This window comes from Molossus molossus, unplaced genomic scaffold (assembly GCF_014108415.1).
Source record: "Molossus molossus isolate mMolMol1 unplaced genomic scaffold, mMolMol1.p scaffold_m16_p_8, whole genome shotgun sequence".
NCBI classification, from domain to species: domain Eukaryota; kingdom Metazoa; phylum Chordata; class Mammalia; order Chiroptera; family Molossidae; genus Molossus; species Molossus molossus.
In genome coordinates this window covers 69386991-69412313 of record NW_023425402.1, presented here as the reverse complement: position 1 = coordinate 69412313, position 25323 = coordinate 69386991, and the positions used below count along the sequence as shown (strand labels likewise).

The window sequence follows — 25323 nt, the reverse complement described above, 5'->3', positions numbered from 1 at the left end:
AGTTCTCCTCTGTCCCCCTCACACTCCCTGACGCTGGTGTGCAGGAATGACTTGCTCCAGCTCTGCTCACCTCGGCTGGAGCTCAACACAGTGCTTATCTTTCTTCCCTTGTGTCTCCATGGCTTTTCGAGTTCCCCTTCCCCACCTAGTCGTAGTGTTGGTCAGTTCTCCCAATCGAGGCAGGTTAGAATAGGTACTTAACAGGTTTGGTCCAAGAATTCTGTGGCAGAGCGAACACTGTGAATTTCTCACAAGCAGATGCTCAGTGGGCACCACTGTCCTCTTCTCCAGGCAACTCAGGACAGAAAGATGGACGCGAAGATTCCAGAAAGAAATTAGGATGCATGTAGATGAGGGCATCATTTCTAACATCACAAAACCTCGGAGGAAAACCCGCTCTTCCTCCCTCTGTCAACGGATTCCCTGCAGACTCCCAGAGCCCACTCCATCCTCTCTCCCACGTCCACCTCCCAGTAATGGCAACCGGAGAAGCACGGGGTGCCCAGGACACAGGCCGTGGAGGCAAATCTCTGGGATCTTCCCTCGGCTGGTGGCAGAACTTTGCACAGTGGACTTCCCTCCGGTCGTCAGAGCGCACTAGGCGGGAGTTTGCGGCGGCTGCATCCAGGGTCACGTCCTCCCGGAACATCAGGAATTCACCTCTCATGTGCAGACTTTGCTCCAGGAGGAAGCCGTGCTGTTCGATGAGACAAGAGAGGAATCTAAGTCGCTGTTCCTCCAAAGGCGGCTTCGTGGTTACTTCTCGACGCAAGGGGCAGATCAATCTCAGAGCCGGCCTTTGCAGCACCCAGCTCTGCGTGCAGTCATAGCAGAAGGTATGCACACAGGAGAGACTACTGGGAAGGGAGCAAGGTCCGAGACAGACCGGACAGAGTGCCTCCTGGTGCAGACTTGTCCACATGGTTTCTCCAGGTCTCTGCTCAGCAGTAAGCTGAGCTGAAATGGCCCTTTATTCGCTTCTGGGAGCCGTCAGCAGCCTCAATACAGTATCTGCTGTGCAACAACCAGGATGCACCTAAGTCTAATACAAAAAATATGAACCTTTCTATAGTTTATACAGCAAAGTGACACTAAGTCACCAGAGAATCTTAGTAAAAGCACAATCTGTGAGAAAAACTATAAAACTATCCCAAATCTAGGTGCTGACAATAGAGAAATAGGGCAGCGGACACTGTCTTCTCAGGTAGGGCAGTTTACCTTGTCCGGAGACTTCTAGGTGAAGTCTTGTCTTCAGGAGCGGAGTCCAAGTGGGACTTTAATGGGGTGGATATAGGGTGCAGTCTCTGCCTCTAGTCAGTATGCCTTTGGAGGTCACTTACAGTTCAAGATAAATTATTTTCACATTAAGATACAATCATAAAAATAAAGCTAATCTGCCTTGGCCAGTTTGGTTCAGCGGTTAGAGCGTCGACCTGCGGTCTGGAGAGACCTGGGTTTGGTTCCCGCTAAGGGCACGTACCTCAGTTACAGTTTGTCCCCAGCCCTGGTTGGGTTGTGTGGGTGGCGACCACTCGATGTGTCTCTTTCACGTCGATGTCTCTCTCTCTCTCTTTCTCTCTCTCTCCCCTCCCCCCCTTCGCTCCCACTCTATCTGAACAGAATATCAAAAAATGTCCTTGGGGCCCTGGCCGGTTTGGCTCAGCGGTTAGAGCGTCGGCCTGCGGTCCCGAGAGACCCGGGTTCGGTTCCTGCTAAGGGCATGTACCTCGGTTGCAGTTTGTCCCCGGCCCTGGTTGGTCGTGCGGGTGGCAGCCACTCGATGTGTCCCTTTCTCGTCGATGTTTCTCTCTCTCTTCCTCTCTCCCCCTCGCACTCTGCCTGAACAAAAAATAGAAAAATGTCCTCAGGTGAGGATAAAAAAAAAAAAAAAAAAAATGTCCTTGGGTGAGGATAATAAATAAATAAATAAATAAATAAATAAATAAATAACTAGCTAACCCTACTCTCCTTATCACAGAGAAGTGACTCTAAGGAGCCCTCAAAATTTCAAAGTTACCATATGTGAGTTAAACTAGCCAAAAACACTGCAAAATGAATAGTATGCCCATCATAGAATCAATTTCAAGGACAGAAAACTGGATTACTAGAATATCCTGGAATTCATCTCCATCTAACAAATACTTATTATCCTTCCATGCTTCCAGCCTCAGCTAGTCTCTGTGGATGGGAAGTATAGACAGGATGTCACCCCCGAAGCCTCCCATTTCTTGATGGGATCAGGCTGAGTGGCAACAGAGATAACGCTCTTCCTTAAATCTCCTATCACCATTTCCAAAAATAATCGGCTTTTTTAAGGAAAATTCAAAATGGTGCTCGAAATCTAAAAGTGCTTGCTTAACCGACCTTTGAAAGTTCTCTAAGAAAACAATTTTGCAGAAGAAAAAAATGGTGCAACTGTAAAAACGTTCCTGTGCAGTGTTATCTATGAACCCAAATGATCCAAAATGATCCAACTATGTAATAATGAAAGTATTCAGTTCATTACAATATAGCCATTGAAAGTGGTAAGTATATTAAAAGAAAACCCAGAAAATCCTTGAAGAAATAATGTTAGAAAATAAAAAGGAACAATTTAAAAACCATTAACAGTAGTTGAAAACACAGTAAAATACACCTGTGTATAAAAATGACCTAAAGTTATTATGCAAAAGTGTAAATAGTGGTGTTAGACTGAAAAGTGAATGAAGTTCCCTGGCACAGGATAAGATGGATTCTTTCTCTCCTGAAATGCAAAGGTAAAGGCATTGGAAAGATGGGTCGTAGCCCAGCAGGAATGAGACAGCAGAAATAGCGCAAATGGGGAGATGAGTTACCTGGACGCAGGGCCTTTCCGTGAAGGTGCTGAAGGTCTGCACTCTCACCTCCTCTGCTCCAGGCCTTCAAGTCTCTCTGCAGTGAGTTTGAGCTCAGATGCTCTGGCTTTTTATAGTCCTCGGGGCGCCGTCTCCACCCACAATCAGGATCACGACCCCAATGACTGGACAAATTAAATCCAATCAAGTAAGTAATTAACCTTGCTTCTTGGCGAACTTGGAATTACTATCTGTAATGTGTTTTTTAAACTTTCCATTTATAATTGACACTCAATATTATATTTGTTTCAGGTGTACAGCATAGTGGTTAAACATTATATAACTTACAAAGTGATGCCCCTATACCTCTAGTACCCATCTGACATCATACAAAGTTATCACAATAGTATTGACTCTATTCCCTATGCTATGCTTTAGACCCTCATGATTATTTTGTAACTGCCAATTTGTACTTCTTAATTGCTTTGACTTTTGCACCTAGGCCCCCAACCCCCTCCCTGTAATATCTTTAACCTCATTTCAATGTACCAAAAATGTGCATGGAGATTTTTTAATTTTAGAATAATTTTTAATTATCATTAATGCTTCTATGAGGTAAGATTAAATCACAAAGTTTAATTATACAGGTTCCTGATTTAAAATGAAATGGACTTTCACACATACTAGTGAGATAAGATTTAGGGACTAGTGGGGGAGGGGTACATGTCTGCCCTGTCAAGAATCTAAGATCTTTACGAGGGGATGATGAGTTTGCTGAAAACGCAATTTATATTTTTCAAAAGGCAGCCGTTGTGGGCAGTTTTGCAGTCTCCTCTCCAGTCCTCATCCTCCCATCCTTTCTGCGACCTGGGTGTGCATTGAAGTGGACCATTCTGTCTGTCTGAAGGAAGGCAGAGGGCACCTCTCTGAATTATTAATGCCACCAAACCCTGGTCAGGGCACTCCCACGCTCTTTTTTTTTATCCTCACCCGAGGACATTTTTCCATTTTTTGTACAGATAGAGTGGGAGGGAGAGAGATGAAGAGAGAGAGAGGGAAACATCGATGTGAAAGGGACACATCGAGTGGCTGCCACCCGCACGACCAACCAGGGCCGGGGACAAACTGCAACCGAGGTACATGCCCTTAGCGGGAACCGAACCCGGGTCTCTCCAGACCACAGGTGGACGCTCCAACCGCTGAGCCAAACCGGCCAGGGCTCCCACGCTCTCTTGTCTAGCTCCAGGAAGACAATATTTTTGGTACTTGGAATGTGTAGGATGTTCCACCTCATCCGTACTTATTATTTATTTATTTTTATCCTCACCTGAGGACATTTTTGTATTTATCTTCAGATAGAGTGGGCGGGGGGAAGAGGGAGAGAGAAAAACATCCACGTGAGAGAGACACATCGACTGGTTACCACCCACAACAATCCCAACCGGGCCTGGGACGAACAGCAACCGATGTACATGCCCTTAGCGGGAACTGAACCCGGGACTCTCTGGTCCACAGGCCAACATTCTAACCACTGAGCCAAACTGGCCAGGGCAGGTTGTACATAGTTTTTTTTTTTTTTTTAATTTTTATTTATTTATTTTTTATCCTCCCCTGAGGACATTTTTCCATTTTTTGTTCAGGTAGAGTGGGAGGGAGAGAGAGGAACAGAGAGAGAGAGAAACATCGATGTGGCTGCCACCCGCACAATCAACCAGGACTGGGGACAAACTGCAACCGAGGTACATGCCCTTAGCAGGAACCGAAGGGGCTCTCGGGACCGCAGGCCGATGCTCTAACCTCTGAGCCAAACCATCCAGGGCTGGTTTGTACATATTTTAAAGGACAGGCTTTCTACTGAAAAAGTTACCGACGATTAGCCTCTGTAGTCACATATTTGGTATATAATACCTACCCGGGCCTTATTAATGGATCACTTATTTTTCTTCTGAATTGGTTTATTTTTTTGGTCAAAAATATTGATAGAAAAGTTAACTAATGTTTCTGTGTTTTGTTTACAAGGTCTGTTCCTATCTGTACAATGACAGGCAACAGAATTCTTTACCTACAGCAAATTATCTGTAAAAATAACAAGCTCCAACCTGAGTCTTTATATACATTCCAATGACCTTAGGCCACCCACTCTCAAAGAAAGTAGTAATGCTCAGTCACTCCAAGTGGCCCTGCCTTTTTTTTCACCTTGTAGGACCAGACCCTGAGCTGAGCCCAGAGGCAGACAGTGTGGATTGAGTAAGTGGTGAGTGCAGGAACAAGGACACACATGTGACCCTGCCACTGGGCTGTTTAGTTTGAGGTTTCCAGAGCCAAATAGAAGTGTTTTCATAGTATCCATATGTTTTCTCCTCTAGTTTAGAGCTGTTGAAATGTTTTTGGGTAGGTGAGAAAGTCTGAGTCAAAATAAATTTCCTTTCCACCTAATTATCTGACATTCAATTTATTACCAAATGCAGCCTGCAAATCTCAAGCTGATTTGAGCTTCCCCCCAACTCTGGGAATAGAGGTACATCAAGGTAACTGCCTCCCACCTTGTGTATGAGCCTCACAGAGGTCAGAGACTACCAGTCTGTCTCAGGTGACTAGATAGGGATCCAAGTGACGTAACTCCCTCCTCCACCAATTTATCTCTAGAGGCTGCTCATCCCTCTTCAATTATACACCAAAATCCCTTCCATTTTTTCCTGGCACCTCTCGGCTCTCTAGCCTCATCTTCTGAAATCCAGACACAAAGCCTCTTTTCATTCCTTCCCCCGTACTTCCTCCCAGCTCAGGTCAGCTTGGTTTTCTCTGACCAGAACCAGCTCCAGCCGGCCATCCAGCTAATACCTATTCATCCATCATCTATCGTTTAGATGCAGCGAGGGGTGTCAGTTTTTCAAAGGAGTGTTCCCCAGATGAGGGTCAGAAACTCTATTATATCCTCATCATTCCCTGCATCTTTCATCCGGGTAAATTATCACAATGTTAGTTATACATTTATCAGTTTGAGCACATGATTCATCTGTGGCTCCTTCACATTAATAAACCACACCTACTAAGCATACTAAGCACTCACTATGTGCCATGCTTTTTCAAAGCACTGTACAGGTTTCCCAGCACTGATTCCTTGAAGCTCTATGAAGGAGATGCTGTTACCATCTTAACCTGTCAGATGATGCACTTAAGATTCTACTACCATAAGCTGTATGACCTCGGTGTGTTACTAAATCTCTCTCGATTGCCTACATGGAGTTTTTTCCACATGAGAGAGTAATAAACGTCTATCCTGTTGAAATCAGTGTACCTTAGAATTCTTCTATTTTATGAATCAAATCAAATCCAACTGAAGTGTAATTAAAATAGGTGCTAACTTAGTTCTTTCAGCTTCTGGAACTGGGATCCATGCTCTCTAGATAGTCATAGTAACTCGTCAGATTTCATTGAGGGATTAAAAACCCTGGATCTGATCTACATTTTCCACCATATTTTGCATGTTCCTGATAGTTTGTCACCTAACTGAAGAGACAGGTGTGACTCATTAGATCTTCTGTACTTATAAAGGTTCGTGTCAGTACTTGTCAGCTGGACATCAGCTCTTCAGTGTTTTGTTATTTTTTTACAATTCTATTAGTGAGTTCCTTTTCATGGCATCATTGCAAAACAAGAAATGGTGATGACTAATTAGCAGAGTCGGCACAGTCCTGTGAACTCAACAGAGGATGCCTTATGCAGTCAAATCTTTCAATTAGCTCTAATCTAAACACAAAACATCCTCTTAGCAGCACGCTGACCATTGTCCTGGGGTAAGTTCAAATAAACTAATCAAAATAGCTGTCCACCTTCATGCGAGCCAGCAACACCCCAAGCCTTGCACACAAATATCTATGGAATGTTATGTCTACTATCTTTGAGAATCTCTGTTAAATCCTGAGGGGATTAAAAAAAAACACGGAATGATACAGTCAATGCCCTGTATGTTGCAGCATAATTAAGGGAGGTAGGAGAAATCTATGAGAAAGTAAATAATGTCATGAAGTAAACAAAATAGCCTATGGTAGTAAGCAAAACATCCCGTGTTATGTAATGTACTGCTCGTTACACATATGTCTTTTTAGCCACATCTTCATATCGATAACAAAGGACTAAAAGGTCTGAGCTGGGGGAGATCACATCTACAACGCAAGGCCGATGTAGAGCAAAACAATTTTATTGCATGTGCCTGGGTGCAGGCGTGCTGAACCCAGAAAGGGGTCAGCCTCAGATAACAGCTGGGATGTAGGTTATATTCTCTGCTTCTAGCTTCCGGAAGTTCCTGCTGACGTACTCTGCCTGACCCACTCTGCAGTTGGACTGGTCTGGTATCTCGTCCTGCATCTGCTGGGTGATTTATTGTCCTGTGGATAATCCGATAACCCGTATCTAACAGAAAGCTGAGCAAAGGTCATGCAAGCAATACTTTTTTCACAGTTTCCGCCTTTTGCGAGCTTTTACCTTTACCCTTTGAAATGTTACTAACCCTTTCAAGGACAATATATTTTGGTCTGTTTTTACACATCCTCCTTTTAGAACCCTTCCACATTTTAATGCTCATTTCTCAAAATAGCATCAAAGACCTCTGAAAGCAATGTCTGCTAATCTATCCATGTGAAAGGAATGGAGGAAATTGGTGTAGCTTTACTTTCCAATCCAAGCTCTCCTCCCACCTAAAACAATTCCAGTTATCCATGACTATCCATAAGGAAGTGTCCGACAACTATCATCAATTGATCGTTCACAATGTATCTATGTATTAATACAGACATTCCTACCACAAATAATGTACTACTCTATCCCTGTGTCCCATGCTCCTACAATAGGAGCCAGCAGGGTGTCTCAGGGTCATGTGAGGTACGTGTGGTTCTGAAACTCAGGAGAAGGATCTGGGCTACGGACACGGACGTGCATGGGATTAGCATGCAAACACGAATGGGAACTGGAAGACCGAAGTGATGGGGGTTGCCCATGAAAGCTGTGCAGAGTGAGAAAGAAGGGACTAGGGCAGAACGCTGAGAAACACCAGCACTTAGAAGAAGGGGGAAGGCACTTCTCAAGAGAGATTGTGTCAAAGACACTGAGGGGAAAAAACAACCTACAATCAACAGTCCAGTTCTGGAATCCCAAAGCCCCCAGTCCGATGGAGGCCACTAAGAATGCCTAGCAGTTCAGTCTTACCGGGCCTTGGGTGCCAGCAGAGTGAGTCAGCCCAGCAGAAGCCCAGGCCAGGAGTTCCAAAAGATTGTGGAATTGGACAGAGTTCTGAAATCTAAATGGACAAAGAAGTCCAGAAAAATAAATATGATGTAGTATATTTGTCCAAGTGGGAAAGGCCAGGCAGGCCACACACATTGCAAAACAGAGGTCAGAGCCAAGCCCTCAATCTAAGGACACAAATCCAGACAGGAAGGAAAATTGCGAAAGTGTGAGTGTGGGTGTGTCTACTTCAATTATGAAACCTCAATGTAATTAAGTACTGTACACAATTAATATAACATCTCTCTGTCCTCTAAGAACTCCTATTCTAGGGAAATTCTCTTTCTTTTTGTTGTTGTTGTTGTTGTCGTTAATCTTCACCCATAGATATTTTTCCATTGATTTTTAAGAAGAGTGGAAGGTAGGGAGGAAGAAGGGGGTGGGGGGGCATTGATGTGAGAGAGACACATCGATTAGTTGCCTCCATAACCCTTTGGTCCAAGGGTCAACACTTTAACCACTGAACCAAACCGGCCAGGGCTAACAAAATTCTCTTTTTAAAAATATCTGTTACTGGTGTTGACCAAGGTCTCCTTTGTTACTGTTTAACAATGAGAAGTATATTAGAAATTATTTCTTTGCTTACGAAGTAATCACAGTTTTAAAATCTTTAGCAAAACTACCCAGATGCCTGTCTCTTCTGAAATAAAAAATTTAACTTATCCTGCATACCTTTTGTTTATTTTTTTTCTTGATCAACTTCTTTATTTTTTTTAACTCATTTTTTAATTTTTCAGTTACAGTTGAGATACATTATATTAGTTTCAGGTGGACACCCTGATGATGAGACATTACATAACTTACTAAGTGATCACCCCGACAAATCTCACACCCATCTAACACCATACATCGTTATGAGTTATTAGATTGCTTGTCTCCATTTTGTTTAGTTCTTTTTCTGGAGTTCTGTTCTTTCACTGGGGACATGTTTCTTTGCCTCCTCCCTTTAACAGCCTCCTGTGTTTGTTTCTGTGTGCTAGGTAGAGAGCTACCATATTTCCCAGGCTTCATAGAGTGGCCTAATGTAGTAGGTTCAGTGACAACAACTTCCAAAATCACCCAAGCTGGGCCCTCAAAGTGCACCCTGCCCCTCACGTGGGCTGTGTACACCCTCCTTTTGCAGTTTAGCCTTAATTGCTGATGGCAAGTCAATGGGAGAGATTTACACCCAGGCCAATCAGCTGCAAGGACTGGATGCAGCCACTGACCTCTGACCAGTGTGGAAGATCAGCTGTGCAGGAGCCCACCCCACAGAGCAGGACTTACTTCACTGGGGCTCTGGTGCCTGCTGAGTCTGCCCCAGTGTGTTGCTTGTGAAAGTAGTTGGGTGGCGATGCTTCGACGTGATCTGAAGCTGTCCACTGGGTCCGTTGCATATCTTTTAGAGCTACTGGAAAATGACAACTAAGTTTGGGGGAGATATTATGCAAAAATATAAAAATGTTTTAAAGTAATCATAAAACACAGTTGACTAATTAAACGTGGCCTTGTGAGTACACACTGATGCTCAAATTAGTCTATCCATGATGTTGAAAAGTCAAACCAAAAAGTTCTGGTATATTCAGCATGTCCAGAGAGCTAATCTGAAGATTTCCCAGAGCAATCTTATTCTAGGGATTAATAAACTACGAAGCACAGGGTGGTCAACACATCATGTAACAAAGATTATGCCATATACTGAAGAAGAGTTTTGAAGTACATATTTTTTCAGACTTATTGAAAGAAGCTTAACATTCTTTGGTGTCAGAGTAGTTCAAATCACTGCAATTTACTGTACTGATTCAGCAAAACCAAGTTCTTCCTCTGAGTGGACTGGAAAAAACAACATTCATATCCAGAGATTCAATGTCTTCCCAGTCTGTTGCCCCTGCAAGGCTGAGATGCTCCAGAATCTGTGTTGCATACTGCCATCTAATGGGTCTTTTCAGGAACTGCAGCCCCGGTCTTCATTATCTTTGATCTTAACCTTGATGACAAATAGAAACCCAATCGATGAACATCACTTACCTTTAGCTTGTGGGAGGTTTTATATATATGTTACTTTAAAAATTAAAATGATAGATGCTCACTTATGCTGTTAGATTCATTGAGATCTACCGATGATGATTTTAGGAACTTTAGGAACAGTAGGGTAAAATTAGATAAGAAATTTTTTTACTGAGGGGAAATCAATTTATAATCACTTTTCTTGGCATCAAAGAGAACAGACAAAAAAATATTCAGGTTTTCAAAAAAATAAAATACAACTCTAATTAAGATGACTGAATTATGCATATGTGGAAGAAAATAAAATAATTCATGTGTCTGTTTTATTTGCTCTTTTTGTATTATCAAGCATTAATTGTTCAAATATCAAGAGTCTACAATTGTTCCATCCTCTCCTATTTTCCATATTGGGACCTAACTTCTGGTCATTTCTCTGCAATAGTGAAGCCAAAGAAAAAGAGATAGCACAGAAATAACGCTTAACCGTCATGCACATTAGCTGAGCTCATTAGCAATTCTAATAGGTCAGTGGGGGAAGAGATTTTGAAATTCAAATAGAATTCCATTATGGATTTAATTCACCAAATCACTAATACTACAAACTGAATACTGAGTTTCGATTTAATAGGTAATTATAATTTGTGACTACTGCCTAGTTGGCACACAACTTGTACCTGATATTCATGGCCCCTGGATAAGGCCAGACTTGCAAGCTGCCAGCCAGTTGTTGAGAAGCACTGTGCATTAGCAGAGAGCCTGCAATGTCACAGTCCCTAACACATCTCTTTCTGGTACGGTATGCATGATCTCGCAAAAACTATCCTGGGTAGAATAACAACGTAGGATGATTTCCTGAGTAGGTAAGTAGGAATTCAGTCCCCGGGAAAGAGAGGAATTGGAAAGGAAACAGACAGTCACAGCAGCCTGGTGGGGAGGAGAGCAAGGGTTTGGAAGAGAAGGGAGGTGTCACTCCTGCTGTGCGATTTTGTTCACATTGATTCTTACTCTCTTGTTCCTCAGCCCAAAAGATTGACAGGGCTCCATGACAATTTTTTAAATTTGTTATATCAAAGAAAATTTGTTGTTTCATTTTGCTTTGTTTTGTTTTTATGGTGGCAAGTTTTACACAAGAAAGACTTGTCTGTGGGCCTTTAGATCGCTACAGATCTTCCAGAATCAGTGTGAACTCCCTTTCCCTTGTGTAGGGAAGAGTATGGCAAAAGCTCTGCACTCCACCTGTGCTGGCCATGGGGTGCCCCTCTGGACTGATCCAACTTTTCAGAACAAACTAGACCCTGTGGAGTTAGAGGCTTCAGACCTCTGACTGTGACCATCCACTGCTCTCCCTCCTCAAGGGACTGAAAAAATCATCAATTTCTCTCTCCCTCAAAGTGAGATGGGTTTGTAGATGAGGGAAGTTTTTCATCCTTTCTCATGCTCCAAATATTTATTTATCTCATCTTTCTGGATCATTTTTAGGAAGGGCAAGACTAGGAAAATGTCATTTGGGACCCTAATTTTAAATATCTGCCAGTAGCATGCTCATGCAAGTTAAGTCTGACACCCTCCCGCCCCCACCTACCCCTCCCCTCTGCATGTGTTTACCCAGCTTGCTCATTGCCACAGCCAGCCACATCCCCCCAACTCCACCCCAACTCCACCACTGCCCCAGGCTCAGGCACCCCGACTGCCACAACAGCCTCCTAACGTGTGGCCTTGCCTCTACTCCATCCCTCTTCCAGTCTTTCTGTTACTGAGACCCACCATTCCCTGCCCCTTGGTTAAAACTCTCCAGTGGATCCCCATCAATCTAAAGATAAACACCATAATCCTTACCCAGGCCATGCATTACCCAGTGTCTAGACATTATCTTCCTCTTAGCTCCTACCATTCTCCCCATTTTTTCCCCATAGAACGGGCCCGTATTCAGTTATATGATGTGGTAAATCACTCTTCCCCGTGCCTGGGCATGTACTGATGTAATGTTCTTTGGGCCTGAGAGATCCCTCCTTCCCTTTGTCCCCGGTTTAGTTCTCATTCTTTAAACAAAGCTTTCCCTGAGCCCAGCTGAGGTCTCATTCCTTTGATAAACTGCTTCATAGAATTTTTCCCTTTAGAGCACGTTGCAAATAATTATTATTAATATTGTGTTTTTATTTTTACCAAAGAATAGAATTATTTAATGTGATGATTTATTTATAAGCTGTTTTCCCTAATAGACTCTAGTTCCATGAGGGCAAGAGAAGTTTCTGCAGTTTTAGATCCGGAGCTGCTAACCAGGGTCAGCTGTACAGATGTGTGTCTCTGCAGCGGCATAGACAGTCTAGAAAGGCACCATGCCTGGTTTAATGCTCTGTTGTTACTGTCTTAAAAGTCTTCATTTTTTAACAAGAGTCTCTCTACGTTTGTACTTTGAACTGGGACCTGCATATTATGTAGCTGGTCCTGCAGCTGGCATAATGCTTGACACATGGAAGGTACTCAATAAATGTATCCTCAGTAAAGAATTAGAGAATAATTACACTTCGAATGATTAATGCACAGTTGACTATGCAGCCAATCTTACAAAAGGTACAGACTCATGAATTTTATGTGCAATGGGAAGGACCTTATCCCTGGGTTCACAAAGCAAAATTAGTTACAGATGCTTTCTGAGAAAAAAATATTGATACTTCAAGTACAAGTGGCAAAAGACTGAGTGATACAGGGGTAAAAAAAAGTCTTTCAAAAGAATTGGGGCATTAATGTCATTTATCTTGCCAAGATACTCAAAAACGATGACCCAACAAAAGAATAGAATGGTCAAATTTGTGGTTGAGGATTCTCTTTTTAAAAAGTGAATTTATATGTAACTACTTTTGATATTTTAAAGTAAGAAGTCCCAACAGCTTGCTTTAAAACCATGTTCAAACACTGCCACAAGTGAATAGGCCTAGTACCCTGGGCTACTGGACCTATTAAAACACAAAGATTCTCCACTACCTCAGAGAGTTATGGCATTTTTCTTTCAAATTTATGAATCAGCCCTGGCTGGTTTGGCTCAGCATTAAGAAGGGTCTCAGATTTGATTCTGGTCAAGGGTACATACCTAGGTTGCAGGTTCAATCCTTGGCCCTGGTCAGGGTCGTGCAGGAGACAACCAATCGATGTGTTCCTCTCACATCAATGTTTCTCTCTCTCCCTCCCTCCCTCTTTTCCACTCTCTCTTAATCAATGAAAATATATCCTTAGGTGAGGATTAACAACAACAAAAGATTTATGAATCAAGGCCCTACTGTGAATAGACTGTGAGGGAATTTCTTTATGAATCGTCTCCTTATTATCATGGTTCATGACTTTTTACAAAACTATTATTGTGGCACAGATCATTAACATAATTGAGATTCTAGAGATGGAAATGAGAGGTAATCAGAAGGACCAAGGTACTCAAGAAAATGCAAATGCCATTTTATTTGCAAATTAAATTAAAAATCAAATAAAGTGGGTGTAGAAATGGAATGAAAATTAATTGAGAGAAACAAATTTGGAATACTTCTATAAGGGACATCTGTAAGAAATTCTTCTGCTCTGACATACTTTTTCAGACAGTAAAGCTCTTCTTCTGTTAGCTAAAACTTGAACGAAAGCCAGACTAAAGTCAGATCTTTGGAACATGTCAGAATTACCAAATTTATACTGAGTCCAAATGGCGATCTTGTGGGCTTGCTTGGCCTCGAATCACAAACAATAGAGAATTTTTCCAATGTAAGTGCTTCAACAATTAGGCTAGAGTGTGTTTGTTTAACATTTGCCTTCTATTCTCTCTCTGTGTGTATGTCTCTCTCTCCCTCTCTCCTGATTTAAAAAAAAAATAAGTTGGAGACATCAAGACATTTTGTCTCTAAATACTTTAGCATAGAGCTCTTAAGAACAAAGAAATTTTCCTTCATAATCACAATATCACCATCACAATCAAGAATCAAGGTGTAGCCCTGGCGAGGTGCTCTGTTGGTTGGGGCATCATCCAGTACACCAAAAAGGTTGCACACTTGAATCCAGGTCACAGGTGGCGGGTTCAGTCCCTGGTTGGGGCACATATGGGAGGCAACTGATTGATGTTTCTCTCTCACATCAATGTTTCTCTCTCTCTCTTTCTCCCCCTTCCTCTCTCTGGAAAACCAATAAACACATCTTGAGGTGAGGATTAAAAGAATATTCAAGGGCCCTGACCGGTTTTACTCAGCAGTTAGAGTATCGGCCCATGGACCAGAGAGTCCTGGGTTCGGTTCCTGCTAAGGGCACGTACCTTGGTTGCATTTTGTCCCCGGCCCCGGTTGGGGTCGTGTGAGTGGCTACCACTTGATGTGTCTCTCTCACATCGATGTTTCTCTCTCTCTCCCTTCTTCTCTCCCTCCCACTCTATCTGAAGGTAAATGCACACACACACACAAAAAAAAAGTCCTCTAGGGAGGATTTAAAAAAAAAAGAATATTCAAGGTGTGAGGGTCTACATTCTATTTGCGTGCCATAACTCTTAGATCTCTTTCTTCTAGCACAGCCCACTACCAGCATCGTTTTAAAAAAGTTTTTCAGGACATTGAAATGCTGATAAGTCCACGCAGTTAACTTGCAGCGTGTTCCTTGTTCTGAATTGTGTCCTCAAGACTAGGTTCAGGTCAAACAGGGTAACATTTTTTGTTTTTGTTTTTTGCTAATCTTCACCCGAGGATATTTTCCATCGTGGGGATCAATCCCAAAACCCTTCTAAGCACTGAGCCAAACTGGCCAGGGCAGGGCCATCATTTTAAAAAGTAGATCACAACAGTGTTTACTGCTCACTGTATCTTTGAAGGACAGACAATTCTTTAAAATAAATTTAAAATATGAGTTGATCTCTTTAAATATTTAAAGTCTCAAAGAGAAGTATTATTGATTTGTTTTAGTACCCGATTCTTTAGATTAGGTTAGAACAGTATATTCATGAGAGGTGTGTGAATTTTGAAATTTCTGAGCATGTTTTTAAATTATTTGTCCAGATTTACTGAAAAACTCTCTTTTCTTCCTTTACTGAGAGATTTTGAACTCTTTTATAAGAGAAAAGGAGGCAGCACTGTAAAGGAAGAACCTTCGTTGCTGGGATAAGAGACAAAATTTATGACTTTCCCACTGAATCCTCTGCCAATTTTGCCCCTCCCCCATCTCCACTTCTCCAGAGATTAATACATGCTTGAATTAGAGTAGTTGTTTCCTTCCTTCTGTTCAGTGCCAGTTCTCAGAGGAAAACATCCATTTTGCTCTTTGATTCTTGTAGCCCAGAGACAGCAATGAAAGAACCTGCTGCTTCCTTGAGTTTAAGGATTTTATTTGGGGGGCTGCAGGGCAGGAAAGGGTTGCAGGGTGTATGTGTATCAAGCGTGGGTGTGAGAATGATTTTCCCCAGGACCAGTTAGTTGGCCTGGAGCCCAGAACGAACCATTCATCCACCTTAAATTGTACCATGAAACAGAGATGGGCTGGAGAAGTCACTGAACAGCCCTGCCACTTGCTGCCAGTTTCCATTGCGTCCTTGGTGTGGGATGTCCCTGAAACGCATGCAGTTTCTCATCTCCTCCCACAGGGGAAGTAAAAAGATGGACCTCTCAGTGGGTCAGTAATCTGTAAGTGAAATAAACTAAAATGTGAATATTTTACCATGAAAAGCCAGAGCTTGATCTACTCTCACATACGTATGGTCCCGTATTACCTGAGTTAAAGATGCTCTCAGTTTTTTATCATCAGTCCTATTTCTAAGTCCTGAGTGAGTGGAAAAAATCAAAGTGCCTTTGATACAGACGTGGAATCTATTCAGGCATCTGATGCTCAAATAGGCCCAACTTGATCCATGTTGATCTGAAAATGTTTACCTTTAACATTCAGCATCAGGTTGCAAGAAAAAGAAACATGAAATAAAGCACATAAATAAACCTGGCTGAGCTTCTTAAAACATGAAATCAATGTCTGGAACCATTTCTAATTAAGGACACATGAGTTGAAAGCCCAGGGTTGGTTTTTTGTTTTGTTTTGGTTTTTTTTATTTGAAACAAGGAGAAAATTTTGATCAGGCCACATGGTGGATTTGGCCAAGCCTTGGGTGGCCAGTTTTCCTGGTTGCCTGGACCTAAGGAATTTCTCAGGACAAGGGATTTTCAGGGCTAAAACCAGGACAGTCCTGGGCAAATCAAGACAGCTGATCACCTACAACTGTGCACAGCACCTAAAACATGGTCTGCTTTTCCTCATCACATTGATCTGAAGTTCAGAACAAAGAATTTAGAGAACAAAATACTCACCACTTAGTGAATAAAAAATCCACTAAACAATATCACAACATTCCAAAAGATTAATGTATTTTTAGAAGAGTCTGTAAACTTCTGATTAAAAATAGTTAAGTTGGGCGGGGGGGGGGGGGGGGGATGTTCATCAGGAATCTGAAATATTGACATAGATTTTTAATTTTCTAGAATAGCCAAATAAAAATTCAAGAAATATCACATTACAACTATAAGATTTTACCCATGTTTATGAATTTTATGAGCATTTGAGTGGTGATTTGCTCTAATTAATGATGGGCTCCACACATAAGTTCAAAATCAACCTAAATTAATGAAATTATATATTATTATATTTGTATATAGAAGCCAATATCTCTAGTAATTGTGTTAACTTATCAGAAATAAAGTTTGAAATTACCTATTTTTAAATTTAATAATGGTTTGCTTTAATTTTAAGGATCAGTTAAACAAAAAAACGGTGTGAATGATTCCAAAAATTCAAGTGCTTTGGAGAATTTGCGTAGTTCCAAATCTTCATTTTAGTTTTAACACCTTTAAAATAAAATCTCTGGTAGTCATCAAAACTAGATACCCAGTTATATTAAAAGTCTTAGATGCTTGCCCTGACTGGTTTGGCTCAGCAGTTAGAGTGCTGGCTGCCCTCAAATGGAATAGTCTTGGATTTGATTCCCAGCACATACCTTGGTTTCAGGTTCGATCCCCCACCCCAGGTGGGGTCGTGTGGGAGGCAACCAATCAGTGTGTCTCTCTCACATTGATGGTTTTTCTCTCTCTCTCCCCCCCCCCTTCCATTCTATCTAAAAATCAATGGAAAAATATCCTCGGGTGAGTATTAACAACAATAAAATGTCTTAGATGCTCTAAAACTCTACTAAATGTTCCTCTATGACTAAAAATTTGAATTGGTTCTGTCACGACAAATTCAGAAAAGCACATTCCTTCATTTTTCAAATACAGATACTTCTCGACTTAACGATGGAAATATGTCCTGATAAGCACATCATAAGTTGAAAATATAAGTCAAAAATGCATTTAATACACCCAACCTACTGCATATTATAGCTTAGCTTACCCTACCTTAAATGTGCTCGAAACCCTTTTTTTTTATCCTCACCTGAGGACATTTTTCCATTTTTTATTCAGATGGGGGGGCGGGGAGAAAGATCGATGTGAAAGGGACACATCGAGTGGTTGCCACCCTCACGACCAACCAGGGCCAGGGACAAACTGCAACCAAGGTACATGCCCTTAGCGGGAACCGAACCCTGTTCTCTCTGGACCGCAGGTCAACGCTCTAACCACTCAGCCAAACCGGCCAAAGCTGTGCTCGAAACTCTTACACTAGCTTACAGGTTGGACAATTATCTCGAGTTTCATCTCAAGAGTAATTCTTTTCCTCTTCTTACCAGATGCAAATGAGCATTTTGTAGACATGATGGGATGCTAAAACATAAAACACAATATGCAAAAAATGCTGGCAACACAGTAAACTGTACAGTATCGGTTGTTTACCCTCATGAGCACGTGGCTGAACGGGAGCTGTGGCTGGGCTGCCACTGCTCAGAATCACAAGAAAGTATCACACTGCATATCACACAGGAGAAGATCAAAATTCGAAATTTGAAGTATAGTTTCTACTGAGTACACATCGCTTTTGCACTATCATGAAGTCAAAAAATTGTGAATCAAGCATTGTTAAGTCAGAGAGCATCTACAGTTCCTGGGAAATTTACAGTTAGAAATGGGATGTTGGTGAGCTGCTATTGCAAACGGGAAACTTAACATTTCATTTCGGAATGCTTCTTTATACAATTAAATTAGCTTAGAACAATAACATTTTCTTTTGGAAATGAAAAATCTATACTAGGCATCTTACATATATTATCTGATTTAATCCTCATAACAATGTGAAATATTATTATTCTTATTAAAAAGATAAAGGAACTGGGGCATCGAAGAGTTAATAAAATCTATGGAAATGCAGATACTAAGAGACAAAATAACTCAAAAACCCTCCCTCTTAATTACCATTTAATTCTGCCTACAACAAACTTTTAACAGATGGAAGTGACATGAGAGAGAAGCAACCAGGTTGGGAAGGAGAGAACCATGGCACAGTGCTGGAGAAACCAAAGCAATACATGAACTATTTTAAGAAAAAGAGAATGGTCAACTTTGCCAAGTGCAACACAGACCCAGATAGATAAGGACTAAGAAGGTCAATTGCGTCTTGGTCATGAGGGCAATTTTGGTGACTTCAGTAAGAGCAGTTAAGGAACAGTGGGACAAAAGCCATATACCTGTGCCTTAAGAAAGTAGAGTTAGGGGTCTAGCCCACTCCTCTGAAATTTTTAAATTCTTAAAAGGAGGAGAAAGACTTGATGGTGGCTGGAGAGAGAAATGACCTCAAAGGCAGTGTATTTATTTAGGAGCCTATGGAGAGGGATGCATTGGAGAGATGGAAGAGTTGGGACAATGACAGTAGAAATGAGATGCCAGAGAGTTCTGAGGGAGTGTGAAGGATCCTAGTGAGTGTGTGGGATATCTTTGGGGAAGTTTGAGAAGGTCACAATTTTGAACAAGTAAAAGCATTGACAGGAACTTGTGAGCACCCAACCAAGACTGGAGGCCGACTGTTGGCAGTGCCTCTGATCTGCCAGGTGGCGTGGTTTCTCGTCCAGAGTGTTCACTCTTCTGAGCAGAGGAGCAGAGGAAACAGACAGAACCAGGACTCTGCTTTGTGCAGAAGCAATGAAAGGGTGTAGTAATGAAGTAAGATGGCAAAAATCAGTAAGAGTCTCAACTATGCTATTTGGGCCAGAAATAAAATGAGATCCTTGTACAGTTGTTGGTGTGGTCCCTGTCCCATGTTTTCCAATGCCCCCATTCAAGACCTACTCAGCCAGAAGTTAAATCACAGGCCTCGAATATTTCCTAGAGATTTCAAGTATTTCATAGTTTCGAAGTTTGACCTACAAACACTGCTCCTGGTGTGTAAGGAAATGAACTTTTTTTTTTCCCCCGATTTTTTTTTTTTATTAATTAATTTTTGTTACAGATGTTTCTCCTTTTTCCCCCACTGATTCCCCCCTCCCCCCTGCCTTTTCCCCAGATTGTTGTCCATGTCCACTGTTCATGCATACATGCATATAAGTTCTGTGGTTTATCTCTCCCCCACAACCCCCACTTCTGGGGATTGTCAGTCTGTACCCCACTTCCACGTCTCTGGGACTACTCCATTCCTCAGACTGTTATGTTCATTATATTCCACAAATAAGTGAGATCATGTGATACTTGTCTTTCTCTGTTTGGCTTGTTTCACTCAGGATGATACTTTCCAGGTCCCTCCATGTAGTCTCAAAGGATAAGAGATCTTTCTTTCCTACAGCTGCATAGTACTCCATTGTGTATATGTACCACTGCTTTTTTATCCATTCGTCTACTGATGAACACTTGGGCTGTTTCCAGATCTTAGCTATTGTAAATAGTGCTGCTACAAACATGGGGGTACATATATTCTTTCTGATTGGTGTTTCAGGCTTCTTAGGGTATATTCCTAGAAGCGGGATCACTGGGTCAAATGGAAGTTCAATTTTTAATTTTTTGAGGTAACAACATATTGTTTTCCATAGTGTCTGCACCAGTCTGCATTCCCACCAGCAGTGTACTAGAGTCCCCTTTTCTCCACATCCTCGCCAACACTTGTTGTTTGATGATTTGTTGATGGCGGCCATTCTGACAGGTGTGAGGTGATACCTCATTGTTGTTTTAATTTGCATCTCTCTGATGATTAGTGATGATGAGCATTTCTTCATATGTTTCTTAGCCATTTGTATGTCCTGTTTGGAGAGGTGTCTATATAGTTCCTCTGCCCATTTTTTAATTGGGTTCTTTGTCTTCCTTTTGTGGAGTTGTATGAGCGCTCTCTATATATTGGAAATTAACCCCTTATCTGATATATCATTGGCAATTATGCTCTCCCATATAGTGGGTAGCCTTTCCGTTTTGATGATTGTATCTGTCGCTGTGCAGAAGCTTTTGGGTTTGATGTAGTCCCATGTGTTCATTTTCTCCTTTGTTTCTATTGCCTTAGGTGATGTGTCAGTAAAAATTCTGCTGCGTATGATGTCTGAAATTTTGTTGCCTACAGTCTCTTCTAGGATTTTTATGGATTCGTGAGTCACACTTAAGTCTTTTATCCATTTTGAGGAAATGAACTTTTAAATTAGATCCTTACAGCAAAACATCAGAAACCAAGAAATGCATGCTAACCTCTACACATCCCACGAAGAAAATGGATGGGCATGACTCTGAATTCAAAACAATATTTGTAATATGATCCTAGGAAGGAATTTCTCCCCTGACTGTCATAGTCAAGAATGTGTGCAGTTTTGACAATCACTCTAATGTAACAAAGCCCTCTCCTGGTTCACATAGTTGGCAGAAATGTCACCATTTCCTTACCTGAAATGAAAGAATCTTCAAAGTGGAAGGAAGAGAGGTTTAAGATTATTTAAGCGACCGCTTTCATTTTCAGAGAAAGAAGGGGCAGTCCAAGGGAGTAAAGCATTTTGTAGCAAGAGTCACCATAAGAACCTAATCTTGTTCCTATACCCTCCTATCCCTCAAGTCAGAACTCAACTCCTTGTTTGGTGGTGGTGTTTCCTTTCTTTAAAATTATTGAATGACTGTCAATCTGAAAAACTTCCAAATAAGTATTTTAAAACATTTTAGAAGCCACCTAGAGACATCACTCAGCAAATGTTTGCAGGCATTGGTAATTTAGAGAGTATAGTTTGCAGATTTAATGTAACTGAAAGCAGGAATTTATAAAGATGCAGAAGATCAGATTAACACCCCTTTTCCAAAACTTACTATCTTGAGCAGTGACTAAATTATTAATTTAACGGCTCTATAGGTCTATTTATTTTTCTGCAGAATAGGTATAATACTACTATTTTATAAGGTGTTTATAAAAATGTGTATGCAAAGTACCTTATAGAGAACATGAAATGCAGGGAGTATTTAAAAGAACAGCTATTAGCGTTACTGTCATGAAAAGACTTTGCTTCCATTCTCTATGAGTGCAGAGAAAACAGGCAGGGATTACTCCCCAGATCAAAAGCTGTCAGGGGCCTCATAGCTGGCTTCCTGTGAATCAGCAGGGAAAACGTTATCTCTGAAAACATATCCTTTACATTTGAGACCCAAGGACATCACATCCGCAACATCTCCAAATGCTAAGGCTTAAGTTAAAGATGTTTTATTTGCCTTTTAACCACCAGATGGTGGTGGGGGCTCCTGCACAGCCTGCCTCTCCTCTCCCATCTCGGATCCGCAGTGAGGTGCTCCCAGCTCCGCTCCTGCCCCGGTAAAGCTCACAGCTTGCTTCTCTCACAGCACCTAGCGCCACGGTGGATTTGTGTGTCTTCCTCCGTGTATCATGAGTGCCTCAAGGGCAAAAAGATTAATCTCTCTCCTATTAGTATTCCCAGTCCTTAGGCAGATAATAATTGTTCGTGATGAATGAATAGGAGCGGGCCTGCCCAGCCTTGCCATGTGCTTCAGCTGTTCAGAATGCTCAGCCTAGTTCTCAAGCAGCTAAGGGGCTCTCCGCTGGTGGAACCGAGGCCTCTTCACACTGATCACTGAAGCAGGTGGACAGGCCGTTGCACCCTCTGTTCCTCTTCCATCCAACCTGGCCTGGTTTCCAGCCAGGTCCTTGAGCTCCCCCGTGCAGTGAGAAGCCGCTTTGACTCAGAAAGGAACTATCAAAGAACGAGGCTGCCTGGTGCATACCCCAGCCAGTGAAATGCAGGTGTTTATAATAGTATTGAAGAAACACAAGTCCCTCAATATGTCCAAAGGTAATTAAGTTACTTGGTCAGTATGTGCAAGCTGACTCAGAATAAGTTATCAAAAAAATAACCCAAAAAAATCCAGTTGTCCCCACAGGGGAGCATGTCCACTTAGAAAGGAAAACCGTCACAGGCATCAGCCGGCAGGGCCGGCTCTGGGAATGTGGAAGAAGGACATTGCTCTCATCTATAAATAGAGAGCCAGATAATGAAAGAACAAATGTAAAGTGTTATTCTCTCTTGAGGAAGAAAACTAACGAGAAAGAAATCCTCCTGCATCATGCTGTTGTCTGAGGTGTGAGAAAACTGGAGAGAGGCAGGGGCGGACGACTGTGAACTGCGCTGATTATCAATCCACCCAGGACCCCACACATGGCCCTTTTGCTGCCAGATGTGTGCACCTCTGGGATTTAGCCCCTTTCAATTCTCTTTTCGGATCAGGTTTCACCCAAACCTTTCAGGGGGTGGTGGGGAATTGGGGTTGGCACAGAGGACCATGCGATGCAGTGAACAAACCCAAATAAACGGGGTGACCTGCAGTGTCAGTGGCTTCTCATGAGGCCACAACCCACACTGCAGGTTGCTAAGGTGGGGGTGGGGGGTCTGCTCACTCTCTCAGAGCAACATGTCTATGTAGTTGTCACATAATCTACCTAATCGAATCATAACCCCAATTTTATATTTACTTTATAGTAATTTTTAAATCACTTTTGGTAGAACAGACCATTGGTATTGTTCAAGGGATACTTCTGGAATCCTTCCAGAATCTCCAAAATCTGTAATACAATTAATTACAATTAATTATTTCCTCTCTCTTTCCTCGGTGAGAGGCTAGGAGATGTTTGCACACCCATGTTCAATGCTATAGACAGGTGTCCAATTAGGAAAGAGATTTGCTCCCACAATCCTGCCTTTGTCACAGTCTGTGAAATCCAAATTGATTACAAATTTCGACTTGCCATAAGCCCTCAAAGGTAACTTGTGAATATTAAAAATCTCAATGTTCCAGCCTGCCAAGGCCCTGAGTAATATTCACCAAAGTGGCTCTTTGTGCCCCACGCATCAGGTAAATGCCAATATTTCTGCTCATCTTGTTTTTTCCATTTATTGATTCATTAGTCAATAAAATACCTGCTGAGCCCTGACCATGAATGAAGCCCACAAGATACAGAATTAAATAAAACACAACTTATCCTTACAAACTTTGCAATGTACTAAAAGAAGATAAATAAAACTGTATTACAATCTGGTGAGCAAATTGCTATGGACCAGAGTTTTGTTTTTTAGGAGGATAACCTTTTTCTAAGTCATGAGCCTACACGCACAATAGATTCTAAGAGCAAAATGTTGGACATAGAGCAGATTTCTTTCTGGAACTATAGTAAATTATTTTAGAGAAATTGAGAATTGGGAAGGGTTCATCTTCATGGCATTTACTACTGGTTGAACAAACCCCATCAGGTGACAGTGTGGACTAATCAGATGAGAAGCTGACCTGGAGGAGTCCACAGGCAGGTGCTACTCTATGGTCAAGTCATAGACATTAACGTTCAGAGGGTTTTCCTGTAATTTTTTGCAACAAAACAAACCTGATGAGATTCCTTTGTAAAAAAAATTACCCAAGAAAATCTGAAATAAGAGTTCACAAGAAATGTATTGTATATTTTTGTCTCTAGCTTAGAACTGGAAACTGAGAAACATTGGTGCAATATGATGGTTGTGGTAAAGGACAGATAAATATGTTAGAACGAACTATTACAATGACTTATGTTACATAGTACTTTTTAAATAACAGCTTTATTGAGATATGATTCACATGCATACTATATATTTCGTCCATTTGAAGCATACGGTAGTTTTTAGGATATTCACATAGTTGTGCAACTATTACAACAAGTAGTTCCAGAACATTTCATCACCCCCAAGAAAAACCCCATACCCATTGGCTGTCACTCTCCATTTTTGCCCAGCCCCTCAGTCACAGGCAATCACCAACCTGTTTTCTAGCTCAATGGATTTGAATATTCTGGACATCTCATATAAATGGGATCACATAATGGGGGGGGGGGAGGTCAAGGCAGTAAGAACGTTCTTGGCAACATGTCTTTATTTCTGGCAGCTAACCCATCCCTGGGAAGATCTATTCCTGAATCAAGGATACAAACCTACAATATTGACACAAAACAATATTAAAAGGAATGGATTCTGCTTGTTCTTTGCCTTCCTAAACAACCCATCATTCATCATTACAACAAGACCTGACACGATTTGTCCATCTTTCCTAGATTCCGTTCTTTACTGAATGAGGGATAGTAGCTCTACCCACCATTTTGGACTCAACGTGAGCTCCAGACAGGTTAACAAGAAGTTTTTATTTCTTTTATTTATTTATTTTAATCCTCACCTAAGGACATGTTCATTGATTTTAGAGATAGGAAGGGGGAGAGAAAGAGAGAGAGAGAGACATTGATATGAGAGAGAAACATCAGTTGGTTGCCTCCCATATGCTTCCTGAGTGGGAATCAAACCTGTAACCCAATCATGTGCCCTGACCAAAATCAAACCAGCAAGCTCTCTGGTGTACAGGATGATGCCCTAACCAACCAACCAGCTGAGCCACCCAGCCACGGCATAAGTTTTTTTAATCAAACCTATTCAAAAGATGTTAAATATACTTCTAAAACGTTTCGAAAGGAAAAAAGACAGAACCTAAAACTGACCACTGACTGATTTTTGGTGAAGTTGAACATATTATAAATTTCATACTTATATTTTCTCTTCTGTGATTTGTACATTGGTGATATTTACCCATTTCCCTATTATGCTGTTTATTCTTTTTCATATTATTTATCAACTTTAATATGAGGAAAAGTAGCATGATTGTCAAATACATAGCAAATAGTTTCAAAGTTTTTGTTTGCCCTCTTTTTGTTGTTTATGAAATTATTGATGTAGAGACGCCCTTCATTATAATGCAGTCAGGTTTGTCTTTTCTGTTGCAATCTCTTTCATTGAAACATCAAACGTTATTTTACAACTCTACTTAAAGGCATCTAATGCTCAAGGGAGGTC

The 25323-nt window shown here is 41.5% G+C and overlaps 1 protein-coding gene across 1 annotated transcript; it reads right to left on the bottom strand.

Moving 5' to 3' along the window:
- Nucleotides 1–262: 262 nt before the first annotated feature.
- LOC118620740 (ret finger protein-like 4B) lies at nt 263–922 on the bottom strand. The gene has a single exon (XM_036247752.1). The coding sequence runs from the start codon at nt 920–922 to the stop codon at nt 263–265; it is 660 nt and encodes a 219-aa protein (XP_036103645.1).
- Nucleotides 923–25323: the final 24401 nt, after the last annotated feature.